Below are 12,500 nucleotides of genomic sequence, written 5' to 3' on the forward strand. Positions count from 1 at the left end.
AGTTTTTCCATTTTTTTCCATACTTTGTCTTGCGTCCTTGTTTCAAACAATAATTGTTTCTGCATCGCCCTAGTCTACAGATGTGTCCCAGATATTTGATATGGTGACGTTGGCAAAAGGTGCGGATGGGAAGTGTGTTAGTTATCTCCCTCAAGTTATCGTTCGAGATCCTGTACCTCCAGTCTACCTCTTTATCAGTTGTTGTTTGCTTTTCCTTGTTTGTAGGTGTATTTATGCGTTGGTACCTACCCTTCACCATTTTCCTCAAAAAACCATTCCAAATCACCTCGATTGTATCGAGCTCCTTCCGGCTCTGTTAGTGAACATGCTTCCTTTAGAACTTCTTGACGTGCTACTCTAACTACGAAGTCCATGTAGATATTGAAAAGGACAGGAGACGCCAATGCACCTTGACGGCATCCTACAAGTGTGTCAAACAGATGCTTACTTCCTTTCACATATGACTTCGTGCCAGTATACAGTGCGCGTAGTATGGATACGAGAAGCGGGGACTTCAGTATGATCTCTAGACATTTGAACAAGGCATCTCTTGGTATCCAATCGTAGGCAGCTTTTAAGTCCACAAATGCTATATACATTGGTTCTTTTACTCTCCTTGTGTTCTCGAGTAGTTGACGTAGTTATATATTTGGCGTCAGTAGTCGACCTGTTTGCTCGGGTGGCAGTTTCGTCAATGCCTTTTCGGGCCCGAAATCATTTCGGGCGAGAAACGGATCTGTCTTTCCCAGAGCGAGGGGCTTTCGTTCGCTAATTAACTCTTCAATCTCCCTAGGGTTGTCACTTTAGTTTTGTCAGCTAAGCTCCACCGACGCAGTGCCACATCTTCTTTAGAAACTAAGAAAAATATTCAGGGAATTCCAAACACTTCTTGCAGGTACTTTACTGAAGTCCCTCACTTCCCCGGATCTCAAGAGAATGTCGATTTAGCAAAGTACATACAAAGCAAATGGAAAGAGTATGGATTCACCAGCTCTACATTGAAGAAATACATCGTCATGCTTTCACGGCCCACTAAGCCTGGTTTTGTAGCCATGTATGATGGATCCAATCAAGAGATATACCGCTCTGCAGCGCAAGAAACCTTTCTTGTTCCTTCGGAGAACAACAGCAACGTGGTCACACCTTTTAACGCCTACGCACCATCAGGAAGCGTCAGGGTGAGTGATATATACGTTGATAGAAGCCCATCATGACCCAGAAGTGTCGATCTCCTCAATTTGGTTTACAGGGGACAAGTTACATAATCGGGCCCGAAGACCAAACTAAAAATGGACACAAAACTATTCGGGCCGGAAAATACTTATTCACTACTTGCGCAATCCCATAATACACCTCTATTACCCCTCAAACTTTTTGCATAACCATTGTTTGCAATTTCTCCTGGGACATGAAAATGTCCCAAGAGAAGTCGAAAACAATGCCTATGCAGATTTTTGGGAGGTAAAAGAGGTGTATTTGTGTGCAAGTAGTGAATATGCCTTTTTTTCGTAAGGAATAAGATGACGCATTAAAAAAGACACTTTCACATGATTTTTTAACACGCTTGAAAGCTGATCAGAGGGCTTTTTCGTGAGAAAAATCGAGATATTATTCCTTTTTTTTCCGTTTCTCCCTTTTAATTTTTTTTTTGCCTAGAGCGATCCATTCATTCCGTTCGAGTTATAAATTATTTTCACTCAAGCGTGTGCGTCATTCGTAGGGTACTAGTTAGAGTGAAGGTGATATACACATCTGCTGAGAATGGTTGTAAATGTTAAATGTAAATGCTTTGTTTATAGTGGAAATGAGCTTAGCTATCAAGGTAGTTTATAATCCAAACTCAACAGCAACAGCTGGCAGGAGGCAACCAGTTTACAAAGCGTGGTAGAGTTGAATGCAGGACAACTGGAGACAAATCCAAACCAGATTTGAACCCGGGGCAAAAAAATGCAAACCCAACACCCTAACCAAATCCTTCGACAACCACAGCCCGAATTTGGACACCGCTTCTAGGAGGTAGTTGAAGACCTGCGTTGATAAATCTGGCGGCACGGTGTTGACTTGGTAAATAAAATAATGTAATTAACAATGGCCGTTTTTATACTAGAGACGCATAATTCGTCTGGGACGAACTTTGGCAAACATTTTTTCTGCGGCTGTTAAATTCGTCTAGTATAAAGACGGCCACAAGACGCATTATGCGTCTGGACGAAGAATTTATTTTAGTGCGTCTTCGAAGACGCACTAAACTGGAAAGTTCGTCCAGACGCATTATGCGTCTAGTGCCCGTCTTTATACTTGACGAAATTAACAGACGCAGAAAAAATGTTCGCCCAAGTTCGTCCAAGACGAATTATGCGTCTCATATAGTTCGTCCCGTCTTTACACTAGACGGATAACATGAGAGACGCATAATTCGTCTGGACGGATTATGCGTCTCTAGTATAAAAACGGCCAATTATTCGCCAAAGGCGAAGTGATTATCGGTGAATATTCACCGAGACGAAGTGGTGGTGAATATTCACCGATAATCACTGAGCCTGAGGCGAGTGATTGTTTAGTATAAATACACAGGTGGTTATTTCAAAAAAGAGAAAAAAAAAACATTTCAACGCGAATTCATCTTCACTTACAGTGGCAAAACGACTACTGACAGCCATTTTGTCCGTCGAGGTGATTATAGGCTGATAATCCGAGATAGCGAGCCAATGAGAGTGTGCGATTTTGTATTTATACTAATGACTGATATTGTCAATTTCATTTTCTTTCGTTTAGACCATGACAGTGGTTTTCGGGCCCGATTGCAGTTTTACAGTTAATCGTTAACTGTATTTAAATTTGTAAATCTTTACATGTATCTATCAATTTTATCTTTTTAATCTTAATTTTATTGATCAATTTTAATTAAGTGTCCCCAATTAGCTCTTAGCTAAGAGCTAAATAGTTATAGACACTTGAATAAAGTTTATGTATGTATGTATGTATGTATGTATGTATGTATTGTATAACTTGTCCCCTGGTGCCCACTCGCCGCCTCTTAAGAATTCCGGGTTACGGGTCCTAAAATGAATTGCATGCATGCCGACCAATCATTTAACACACAGGAAATAAGAAAACAAGACGTACGAATGAAAATGTATGTGTTTTGTCCAAAAGCGTGATCATTGGCGTTTATTCCACAATATTGGGTAGTTTTGGTAATGCTGACGGATTCATTTACCGCACATATCACACACGATCTTATGGCGATTTACCATCCATCCTCTTTGGTGAGATCGAATGTCAGCCTGTATAGATGGCTTTCAATCACGTGATGAGACGGCCATGTTTGTGTACAAAACAATAGCAAATTATGGCTCATATTTTGCATTATAATAGAGTCAAATTTTTTTCTTTTTTCTCTATTGTTCTGTACACAAGCATAGCTGCTGTGACGTCAGGTGAAAACCATCTATAGGAGCTTCTGGCAGCCAATATCACTCCATACCCACCACCCAACCCACGGATGAATGTGAAAGGCGGACTGACCACAACTTCGGGGGTCTCCTCTACTCTTTAAAAACAGTGTGGTTCTTTTGATGTCCCACAGTGGTGATTGATCGGAAGAGCTGTAAGACAGGGCCTACGGTTTATAGTCCTTATCCGAGAAGACGTGAAAGTCGAACCATTTGCAAATGAAATTACAAAGGCAGCACTTTCTGCTGAGCTATTTTTAAGAGCTTGAGTCTTGGTCCGTCCGGGCTTTGAACCCGCGACTCCCGAACGAATTAAAGCCATACCGGTTGTCAGTTTTCACTTTTGAGTTTCCAAACCATGATTGCCGGTATTTGTATCTTACAGGGAAAACTTGTTTACGCCAATTATGGCAGGGATGAAGACTTTGATGCTCTAATACGCATTGGGGTGAACGTCTCTGGAAAAATCGTTATCATGAGATACGGGAAAGTTGGCCGGGCTACCAAGGTTTGTATTGACAAGACAAAAGGCCGACTCCATTTCCAATAGCTTCTACCGTATTTACGGCAGGGGAGGGCGCAACGCCTATCCCCTCTCAATTGATCGACCTCAAATGCATGGAAAGCTGAGTGAACTTTGGAGTGCACGTGCACTGACGATTTGAACCCGGAACGCCGAAATGGAAAGAAAAGGAGTTTATTTAAGTGTCTGGTCGTTCTAGTTGAGAAAAACGTCTCGGTGCAGAGTAGAGAACCAACAAGCTCAACCCACATATGACGCCGAGTCTGGGAATCGAACCAGGGCCACATTGGTGGGAGGCGCGTGCTCTCATCACTACGCTATTCCTGCAGCCCGGGAATGCGGTCCGCAAGTGATATCCACTACCGCACGCGTCCTCTATATAAACGAAGTATAGGATGTATACAAACACTTTTTCGGTGATATTCAAAGAAAAAATGGAAAATGAAGTTAGTTTGGATCACAACGACAAGTTTTCTTTCAAGAAAGCTGCCGGATTTTTTTCTGACAGATATCTTTTTCTTTCTCTCAGAGCAAAAGAGCTCACAAGTTAGGAGCCATTGGTGCGATATACTACATGGATCCCCAAGAGTATGCTAAGGAAGGCGTTGATAAGGTGTACCCAAAATACAATTGGATGCCCAGCACTGGCGTGCAACGCGGTAACATCAAATCAACCCCCATTCGAGGAGATCCGCAAACTCCTGGCTATCCCTCCGTCGGTAGGAATCTTACTAATGCCTTTTACTGTTGCTTAAGTTCCCAACCACCTCAAAAAAATCAACATTAGCAGCAATTTGTTTCAATTGTGAGTTTCCTTCGCCTGCGTAGGAAGCGTTCATTTTTTGCCTTCCGGCCGCGCAAAAAGTTGGAGCGAAAAGAAAGATTGGATGTGCCAGTGTTTTCGCCCCAATTTTTGCGCGGTCGGAAGGCGCAAAATCTTCGCTGGTACGGGAACGCCTGGAGAATGGAGAATACATTAACGTCGTTTACTGGAACTCACTCTAATATTAATCTTGCCTGTTTTAGAGGGGATGTACCGCTTACCGAAAGAAGAGGCCGAGAAATTGCTTCCCCAGATCCCAGTGCACCCCATTGGCTACAAGGATGCTTATCCACTTCTGAAGTAAGCATTTAAAGTAACAGGAGTTGTTGTTTGAAAGTACCGTTTGTGATTTACTCTCAGTTCGCTAACACGGTTGCTACAGCAATGAAGAAAAAGGATAACATGTTTAAAATGCGCAAATACTCGCCGAAATAGACGAGAAGTTAGCAACGAAAAGACAAAAAATGTTCAACGAAATAGCACACTTGCAACTTGCAGACGTTATTTGATTTATAGGACGGGACAGTTATGAAAATATTTAACTGATTAGAGTGTAATTTCTACCCCATATGAACCATGTGAGCGTTAGCCCTACTAATGGAAATGGACCCACACAAGGACAGAAAAACTCTGACCAGGGGCCCGTTTCTCGAAAGTCCCGAAACTGTACGGGCCATTTTCGGGTGTCACAATTCCCTTTGTATCTCAAGAACGGAGAGGATTTAAGTTGTCAAACTTTACGGACATGTTTCTTTTAGTTAGCTTGAAAACATGTTAAAAGATCGGCCTTCCAAAATAAGCGGTTGGCAGTTTCAGTGGCTTTTCGGACCCGAAAATTTTTCGGGACTTTCGAGAAACGGGCCCTATTGTGGGAAATGAAAAGATGGTTGACAGATAACGAAATTTATTACTAACAGTGATAAAACAAAGGTAACAGGAATAATTTAGATAACTTATATACGAAAAAACGAAAAACTAAACATCGCTGGTCTAAAACCAGGTCACATTCCATACGGGTCAAGACTAATTTTATCCCTGGCCAAACGAAACGCAAGTCATCGCAAGTCGATGCAAGCTTTGTTACTTGCGCTGACTTGCATACCGTTTGACCACTCACTTGCATTCACTTGCGAAGGCTTGCGACGACTTGCGTTTGATTTGAACATGTTCAAATTTTGGACGCAAGTCCGCCCAACTTGCGTCTCGTTTGGCCACTCACCGCAAGTGGATGCAAGTTTTCGCAAGTCATTCGAACTTTTTTGGAAACCTTTTAGCCAATCTGATGCCGCTGTTTGAGCAGGAATCTCAAACTATTTCGCGCCTTTCGCGCTTTCCCTTTTGACAAGATGGCTTCTGTCACGGAGCAAAATTCGGAAAACTTAAGCCCCGAAGAGCTAAAAGAAAATAAGGATAGGGAGCTAAAAAAACATAAGAAAAAGGAAAACCATAACAGGAGACCCAGTAGCGGTGCAAGTATAAGCAGCAGCTACAGTGAAAGTAGCAGCTCTTCCGAGTCTGAGCCTAGGAAAAAGAAAAAAAAACAAAAATTCTGCTACTTTTGCAAAGGACTTGCGGTCAACTTGCGTCGCGTTTGGCCACCCTATCGCAAGTGAACGCAAGTCTTCGCAAGTGAGAACTTGCGTCGACTTGCAATGACTTGCGTTTCGTTTGGCCATGGCTTAAAAGTTCCTATTCACTCAGTTTTGCAACAATTTCCTCGTAGAACTGAAACAACGTTTTTCTGGAGTGAGTATAAAATAGGGCTAGGAGACATGTACACTGACCTGTCACCCATGACTTGTGTTTTAGACCAGCCGCTAGCCCTTTGGAACAGTTCATCCATACTGACGTATCCTCTTTGTTATGTACAGGACTCTAGTTGGCGAGCTTCCGCCTAATGCATCCTTTCAAGGCCGTTTGAACTTCTCGTATGGAGTAAAGATGGCGGATGATGATTCGAGGTAAAATAGAATGGTTACAATCGCTAATCCTACCTCACCGACCAGTTTTACGGATTAGTTACTTGAGTATAAATACCTCTTACCAACCACGTCTTACGGCCACTCTTCAAGGTGCCGGTCGCATTTTTTTTTTCACCTTTTTTTTAATTCAGAAATTTAAAGTGCCACTACGATGAAAATTTTGCATGTCCTTTTTTCTTTAGATTTTGAAAATAGACGTACTAAATAGGTATCATGCTAATTTTTATCTCGAAATTCCCACGGAAAGTATGATTATTGTAACATTTTTATGGTTTTCGCTGTCCGCCATTACTCGAACGGCAAATGACCATGAGCGAGGAAAAGGGTTGGTTCTAGCTGGATCGCCTGGGGTCTGACGTCATATGCGCAACGCTAATTTCCCATGCCGTCTATGAGATGTGAGAGCTCGCGAGTTGCTTTTTGCTGATATTATATACATTACTCCTTGATCGACTTGTTCGCTTTGTCAAACGCCCACGAAGCGATGCGCGTATGACGTCACGAGCCAAGTCTTGCGTGAAGACCGCTTACAAAATAATCGCAGGCTTCTCCAACGCCGTCCGAGTAATGGTGGACAGATTTTTAGCGGGTTTTGGCTGGCTATTTCCCGACTTATCTCGCTTCTATCGTTCCAAATTTAAATGCATTGTGTTATTTTGAACATATTGACTTAATTGACTTTGAAAAAATTCGAAAAGAAAACCAAAAATTTTCGTCATAGTGGCACTTTAAAGAAAACGACAAAACTTTTGAGATTACAAGACATGTTTCGACAGAAACTTCTGTCATCTTCAGTTGATTAATGTACAAAGCGTTAAGTTGAATTTAAAAGTAGGAAAAAGTGCTAATTATGCCAGTAACAAGGGAATGTACATAAAATGTGACAATGTGAGAATTAAAAGGATAGTTTTAGATTTACGTGATGCAATTGTTGATTAAGAGAACTAATGCTATCCTTTTAATTCTTACATTGTCACGTTTTATGTACATTCTGTTGTTACTGGCATAATTAGCACTTTTTCCTACTCATAAATTCAACTGAAGATCTGTCGAAACATGTCTTGTAGTCTCAAAAGTTTTGTCGTTTTCTTTAAATTTCTGACTTGCCTGCTGATATCAAGATCCTTTCAATTCATGGTCCGAAAGCAAACACCCCATTTTGAGGTTCAGTTACTTCTGAACAACGTTTACATGCCACACCCATCAATAGATTTGTGTTCTTTTTCTTGGAGGAGGGTCACTGAACCCTTATAGTTTTTGCAAGCGGATGCGGGCCGGAAATTTGTAGCCTGTGTACAGCCGCCCACTCTCCGCAAAAAAAAGTCAGAGAGGAGCGTCTGTGATTTACCATCGTGTTCAATACCACGTGATTTTTCCTGGAATGTATGGAAAATGATTTTATTGGTTATTACCCATCCATCATTACATCATTGAAACAACGAGTTTTGATTGGCTTTTATTTTTATTTCCCACATCAACACCGTGAGAACCACCGTGACAAATTTTACGATGAGTTCGTGTGTACTTTGCACACGGTAAAAAAATACGAATAACAATCTTTTTGATGGTCAAAGAGGTTTTTCTTTTAAAGTACGAGCGGAATTGTTATCTATGGAGTGTAAAGTGGAAATTGATTCTACGTACATTTGTAGGAATTCTTGTTAGCGCTAAAGAAACGAAAGCGCTCCTGACGAATCTTCACGAGGTTAATATAGCACTATTCAAAAGATTGTCCATTCGAAAACGTCTCCCGCTATCCCTTACCAAGCAATGTAATCCCAACGCCTTGCTCGGATCAGCTTAGCCATTTTCAAGAACAATCTAATATATAGATTTAGCCAAGCCCAAAAGCGTAGCTCCCTGGTTATTTATCCTTACTGCCTGTAGGGTTACTTTGTGAAAATAAAAGGTTTCGAATTGTCCGCGTTTTGATGTTACCGGTCGCTGCTTTAATAATGAAATCATTTTATTTGCTTTCTTCTATAGAAAAATTCATTGCCTAACCAGTGAATTCAACGGTAAATTTTACGCTAAAAACCGATATCGCATGAATCAGGAAGTGATGAGTGCGAAATCGGTTTTTCCAGTGAAATTTACTTTGCAGTTCACCAGTTTGGCAATATTTTTTTCTTGAACCGAATGAGTTTTAAAAGAAAAAAAAGCACTCCCTCAGCGACCGTATGAAAAAGGTAAAAAACCATTTCAGAGTCAACTGCCAATACCCAGCGAATCTGGAATCATGCTAAAATTAGAAGCCATAAAAACAACTTTGTCTGTTCAAGATCAAAGAAGAGTTTTACTGATGTACTTCACACTTTATCTCTGGAAACAGTATCATTTACATTTTGATGTATTTCATGGAAACACGCCAGGTTGGCTTGGTACAAGAATCGGCAAACTACGGCAATGCAACCAAGAAAGGATGAACTTCAAACACGATCTGCTCCAACACTTAAATAACGTTTGGGTGCTTTAAACAAACTTCTGGAAACACAACCTAGTGAGATTTCCCCCTAATTTTACGAGAACTCATTGCGAATACGTGTTTATAACATAAGGGCAAAATTCTTGTCACTGTCGAGGCACAACGAAAACCAGTTGGGCAAACGGATTAATAAAGCACTTCTTCGCTCGCATTTTAGTGGAAAACAAACAAACAAACAAATCAACATTTTCTTTATGTCCAAAAGAGTACAGATTGTTATTTAATTCATCGTTATTTAATTCTAGTTGACAGTAAAAATTCGATTTTCATTCCTGAACAAAGGAAGAACCGATTAAACCACCTTTTAAAAATACGCATCCGTAAAAATAACAAACGGTTTCGTGCCCAAGGAAAGAATTTGGGGGGTAAATATGAGCTATTACTGGTATTCTGTTTTGTCGCTGTCGTTCTCTTTCGCTCAGTCCTTTTTTTTCTGTTCTAGACATAGGTCCTCCAGGCATCATGTAACCTTATCAGAGCTTCTAAAGATATGCCAAAAATTGCAATACGGAGAAAAAAGCAGCTCTAAGCAAATTAAAAATATTAATAAACACTCAGCTTTAAGTTTACATCCCGCCGATGCTTGACTTGAAAAAATGCGTAGCCACCAGTGTGGACCACAGATATCTTGATATGTCAGAAACTGGATTGAAACCAGCGAAAAATGCAGAAAGAAACCATCTTCCAAACCGTTTTCCACCTGAACACGAAAAGCGTTAACTGTGTAAGAACTTTCGTTGATATATAGTGTGGCCGTGTAGCCGCGTCGCCGCGTCGAGCAACAGAAAGCGCGCGAAAAATGAAGCCTCGCTTATGTTCAGGTGAGTTAACCTGGGCTGTGCCTGCAATCCAATCGAAAACCAGTATCTCATCAGCGGTCAACTTCAAAAATAACAGCTGACCTCGGTGAACTCTAAGCTTGAGCCCGTGATATGGTCACGTGATACTGGTCAGCGGATGCCTTGTTTTGACAGGAGTCAATTAATCAAAAGCTGGATGTCCGCTATCAAAGATGTATGCTGTAAACTAGCATGATACTGGTTACATTGGCATACATGGAGGGATGGACGGACGGACAGACGTACGTTCGTATGTACGGACGATTGAAGACGTCATGGCTAAACCGCAACCTTTTGAGAGCTTAGACCTAATTAGTGTAATTCAGAGCTAAAAAATGGCATCGACCGTTTCAAATGGCAACGACCGTTCTGAGAAATGGCAACGACCGTTTACGAAAGGGAAATAGGCGTCGCCGTTTCTTAAATTCCCTAATGATATTCGTCATCACAGTGGTCAAAATGTTGTCGACTCCCGAGGCGGTGCCGAGTGAGTCCACTATAAATTTTAACCACGTTGTCAATAAGAGTACAGACAACGCTTAACCACAATATTCAACACCAAAGTTTTTATTTCAGAGCGTGACCAAAATCATGCCACGAAGAAAGAGCGAGCGTTGTCAATAACTTTCTCACAATATGATTGGTTTATTTCCCAAAATAGGCGTTCCTGATTGGCTATTACATTGCGTGACAAATTGACGCGAGCATGACGCGTACAGCATTGTCTTGACTCTTATCGAGAACGGAAAATTAGCCAATCAGATTACAAGATTACAAGCAATCGTGGTTTTAAAAAAAACAATTGTTGTTGGCTCGCACCTTTCTCTTTCTTCGTTCGGGCCTCCCTTATGATATAGTTCAATGAAGCCAAGAGACAAGTTGAGTGTCCAACTTGATTTGGGTTGATACACGCTTTTGTGCCAACTCCTCAATAACTTGTTTTTAATTTTTAAAGAAAAACCAATTCTTAATCGCTTGTTTTTCTGTAGTTATTTGTTTCTCTACTTTGTTAACTGTATTTCAGGGAGATCCTTTTGAACGTTTCCAACGAAAATTATTTGGCAGATGTGTACAATGTCGTGGGTGTCATGAAAGGATCTACTCATCCTGGTAGGTAAAAAAGCATTGGAAATTATGGTTAACTTTTCAACCACCTGAAGTATTACTTTTATTCGTGTAGACTTTTTCTAGAACTAGTTTACTTTAACTACCATTACATTAATCGACTACTGCCTTCCATGTCAGTAGTGAATCAACAGAAGGCAGCAGGAACTCTGTTTGAGATTTAGAGCAGCTTGACATAAGGCTGACACTCCCTTCTTCCCAGTGAACATAAATGCAGATCAGCAACGTCCAATATGATAACAAAAAATACTTTGCGCTATACAGGTGTCATTAACACCAATTACTACTGTACTCGCGTTCAGTTCTGTGCAAAACTTGGACCAATAGGGTCGACCAATGGTGCTTTTGATCCTGGAAAAGTTTTTGTAAGCACGTAATATCAATTGCCATGAGAGTGATTTTTAATTGGGTGTCGAAGGTAAATCATCTTTTGTTTTCGGGTTCGACTACCTTGAAGTTTGGCTTCAACTTGAAATCTCTTGCAACTTTCTCGGCGATCAGAGGAAAAGGAAAAAGCAATTATTGTAACTTGCACGAGCTTTTCCGTGCTCTTACAGCATCATTTGCATACCCTTGTTTGATAATTATTACCTTATGCAGTTTAAGGTGTTATGCGCCAGTGGGAAGGATGGGAAATTAAAATCAGAGTCCCAACGTACAACCTCTTTAACACCGGTCGGATGCTCAATGGGACTCTGATTTTTCAGTTGTCCTTTCGCCCGTCGCCAAGCAACTTGTTTCCTGTTGCCGTATTTCGTTGCCTGTTTCTTTCGTGATTTGCCAAAGTAATTCCTTCTGGTTTGGTTTCACTAAAAGTGGCTCTTCATGATCATTTGAGAAGCAGAGGTGGCGCAGTGGTGGCCTGGGTTCGATTACTATGGTTTCCCCTCTCCTCACTCATTACTATTATCACTAGTAGTAATCTCGGATTATTGGATTGCGTTCGACAGTCGCTTTGCAATCACTCAAGTCAGAAAGGAGGCATGTAGCAATGTCAATAATGAAAATTAAAAACAGGAAGCAATAGCACAGGTTACTCACTATTTCTTGATTTAATAAGATGAATCAATTTAGCTGAAGCGGGTTAAAACGTGGCAAGATTGCGTCAGGTTTTTCCTGCAAACGTGGCTGGTTTCTGGCTTGAACAAATCACGGCTACAGTCCACTGACAAATCATCTCCTCTCAAACTGTCAGATCTTAAAGGATTTATAGTGGTTCAAAGTCTGCAAAATTCCCATACATTTACTGTACAGTAATTTAACCCGTG

General features: G+C 41.0%; 1 protein-coding gene across 1 annotated transcript in view; it reads left to right on the forward strand.

The window, feature by feature from the left end:
* The window catches only part of LOC138042521 (glutamate carboxypeptidase 2-like), a 25,705-nt gene that overhangs the window by 2,730 nt on the left and 10,475 nt on the right, over nucleotides 1-12,500 (forward strand). Inside the window, exons 2-7 of the mRNA XM_068888438.1 lie at nucleotides 896-1,178; nucleotides 3,841-3,963; nucleotides 4,508-4,697; nucleotides 5,005-5,101; nucleotides 6,673-6,762; nucleotides 11,132-11,217. Coding sequence (XP_068744539.1) covers nucleotides 896-1,178; nucleotides 3,841-3,963; nucleotides 4,508-4,697; nucleotides 5,005-5,101; nucleotides 6,673-6,762; nucleotides 11,132-11,217 — 869 coding nt within the window. The remainder of the gene's footprint in view (nucleotides 1-895; nucleotides 1,179-3,840; nucleotides 3,964-4,507; nucleotides 4,698-5,004; nucleotides 5,102-6,672; nucleotides 6,763-11,131; nucleotides 11,218-12,500) is intronic.

This window comes from Montipora capricornis, chromosome 3 (assembly GCF_036669925.1).
Source record: "Montipora capricornis isolate CH-2021 chromosome 3, ASM3666992v2, whole genome shotgun sequence".
NCBI lineage: Eukaryota > Metazoa > Cnidaria > Anthozoa > Scleractinia > Acroporidae > Montipora > Montipora capricornis.